The sequence below is a fragment of the Vigna angularis genome, chromosome 9 (genome assembly GCF_016808095.1).
Source record: "Vigna angularis cultivar LongXiaoDou No.4 chromosome 9, ASM1680809v1, whole genome shotgun sequence".
In the NCBI taxonomy this organism is placed as follows: Eukaryota; Viridiplantae; Streptophyta; class Magnoliopsida; order Fabales; family Fabaceae; genus Vigna; species Vigna angularis.
The window spans coordinates 31,597,161-31,599,831 of NC_068978.1; the positions used below are offsets into that span (position 1 = coordinate 31,597,161).

Genomic DNA, 2,671 nt, shown 5'->3' on the forward strand with positions numbered 1-2,671 from the left:
TTCCATGTAAATCCTTGCCAAAATAATTTTCCAATGGCCCTAGGCCGTGTGCAGCTTCTGGTTCCAAATAGAAACCGTGACACTAGTGCAAGCCTCCTTTTAGGTTCCAAACACTCAATCTCTCATTAACTTTCGTATGGAGCTGGTCTCTCAAAATTTGTCTATAGAGTTGCCAATTTTCACTCAAATTCTCACTGCGAAAAGTGTTTTATGCTGCTGAAAAAAAAAATACAATTAATGTTTGGTGGACAGCACACTTGAATTCACAAATTCAGGTTCCTCTCCACTTCCTAAGATGCTACCTTGGTAGGGAAAGGGTTCTGCAACTTGAATGCTCCAATTGGACTTCACAACACCATTGCAATCATCCAAAACACTGACCAAACAGATTAAAAATCTGCACCAGTTTCAACACCAAAATTTGACTTCAACTTGACAATTTAAGAGGCCAAAAGCTGAAAAGCACTAAAAATAGGTTTACAACAGAAGTAGGCACTCAAATGGATCCTAAGAAAGGTGGTAGAACAGATTGCTGCAAGCCAAATTGGATTTCAAAGTACATTCATGAAAACAGATTCAGTTTTGAACACTGCACCAGAAAATTGGCTTGGTTTTGGTGGTTTGAAACTCAAATTTGCACAGAAGTGGCTTAAACTCGAAATGAATCACTTCAGCAACTTTATTTTGTGATTTGAAACGTGTTAAAACTCTGAAATGAGTTAAAAACAGATTGCTACTCAAATTGACCTTGCCACTTCCTAATATAACTCAAAATATGATGGTTTAAGACACAAGTCTGCACTTAGGCCAAGATATTACTAATTGAAATCTGCTAGCAACTTTTAAACACCATTTTAAACTTGTTCAAGCTATCAAATAGCTCAGAATTAGCCGAAATCAAAATCAGACTTTGTTATGTCCAATTTGTGCAGAAAAATACCCCAACAATCCCCCAAAAACACTAGTTTTGACTAGTTAGCTCTCAAATATGGTATCACCATTGATTTAACATTTCTCTTATTCCAGTACTGTTTAGTGCATTTTATTATCTTTCTTTAATGATGTCTGAACCCCGAATTATGTGGAAACTGTATTATTATTGACTGTATAAAAAATTAATTGTATAAAGTGATTGTTTGAAAGACCCCAAACCCGAGACATTGGATTTTATTCCTCCTCCACCCACTGGTATAGTGTTAAGTGCTATATATAGCAAAGCCAATTGTTTGCCAGTAGCCTGAATGCATTCATGGTGTTGTTTTCTGACACCACTGCATGTGGGAGGTCTCATGCTAGGAATGGTGGTAGCCGCACTTAACAAACTCACTCCCTGGTCCAACACAAGTGACATCAAAACTAATTACTGACTTCTAGTATAGATAGAAAGATGTTAAGAGTAAATAGTGAACATTCTTTTATTCATTTTATATAATTTGCACTTGAAAACCACTTTCCCTTAAGGGAAGACAGAAAATTGGTTGCCTAAGTCTGGTTAAAAGCCAAAGAAATGAGTTAAGTGACTATTGAGTGTATCAAAATATGCAAATCTTTTAACATACCATAGCAGCGATGGTTGTAGATATGGCAACAGTGAGGTATCTACCAAGTTTGGCATCAGAAAGGAAGCCACCGACAAGGCCAAGAAGGTTGACAGTTCCCATGACATTGGTAACTATGGTGGCAAAATCAGGTGAAGGGAGATTCAAATCTCTAACCAAGTAGGTCACTAAATTCATGGCTATGCCCATCACACATATTCTTGGCCTGTTCAGTACCTGTTTTAAAAAAAAGGATTTTGTTGGAGCCAAATTTGGTTCAACCTTGAGAACATGACTCCAATTTCTATGGATTGAGATTAATGTAAGCCTAAGATGAGCCCTGCTGCTAGCCATCCTCCAGTTTTTGTCTTGTCTACTGGGTGGCCTCGAAAATCCACAGCAGCAATGACTTCTGTCTCTTTTTCCTCCTCTTCATGACTTGCAACCAGAACCTATAAACAACAGAGGGGGAAAACTGAAAAATCATTAACACATCAACAATTAAGTACAAACATTTGCAGAACGTATGTACTTCAATCCTCGCAACTCAGTTAGATTTATTTTTTATTTGTCTTAGATTCTTCACGTGGAGAAGTCAACTCAGTTTCCAACTAATCCAAGTTAAGCCAGTGGACTCACAAGCTATACTAGCACTTACTATCTTAACAACACTTAGTCACCCCCAAAAGTTCATTTAAGAAAAACAATCTTTTTATCTTACCACTGGGATTAAATTATTGGTGGTATTTAGATTAATGAACAATTAAGAAGAAATATTTTTGTTCCATTTATAATGTTGTCCACAATCTTAAGTTCATATGAATGTAAGTCTTAAGATTAAACATTTACTAATACAGTTTTATTGCATTTATCTGTCATTGTACATTTTTCTAAATTTTCTTTTCTTCTATTGTATAAAAATATATATTATGTTCAAGAATATGGCATCAGGACCTTCTGGCCCTCCTATTCCACCTTCAGGAAATTCTGATAAGGGGAAGGGGAAGAGCTTGGTCGGTCTGTGCATGTTGATGAAATATTTCAGCAGACACATATTCGTCAATCAACAGGAGAATTTGTGGACGAAAGGTCTAGGCGGACCCATGTAAGTTTGTACTAACTCTATCACATTA

General features: G+C 36.5%; 1 protein-coding gene across 1 annotated transcript; it reads right to left on the bottom strand.

The window, feature by feature from the left end:
* Window positions 1-234: 234 nt before the first annotated feature.
* On the bottom strand, window positions 235-2,417 carry LOC108346820 (protein NRT1/ PTR FAMILY 6.4-like). Its single transcript, XM_017585867.1, has 5 exons — window positions 2,394-2,417; window positions 1,861-1,990; window positions 1,560-1,771; window positions 1,146-1,330; window positions 235-397 (listed from the first exon to the last, which is right to left on the bottom strand). The coding sequence occupies exons 1-5, from the start codon at window positions 2,415-2,417 to the stop codon at window positions 235-237; spliced, it is 714 nt and encodes a 237-aa protein (XP_017441356.1).
* Window positions 2,418-2,671: the final 254 nt, after the last annotated feature.

Bases quoted from the DNA above. Each gene is read 5' to 3' on its own strand.
- LOC108346820 (XM_017585867.1), bottom strand. From the start codon at position 2,417: ATGACAGATAAATGCAATAAAACT. The intron at 1,991-2,393 runs GTATTAGTAAAT...TGTTGTTTATAG, and splicing joins CAGATAAATGCAATAAAACT to GTTCTGGTTGCAAGTCATGA. The intron at 1,772-1,860 runs ATTAATCTCAAT...TAAAACAGGTAC, and splicing joins AGGGCTCATCTTAGGCTTAC to TGAACAGGCCAAGAATATGT.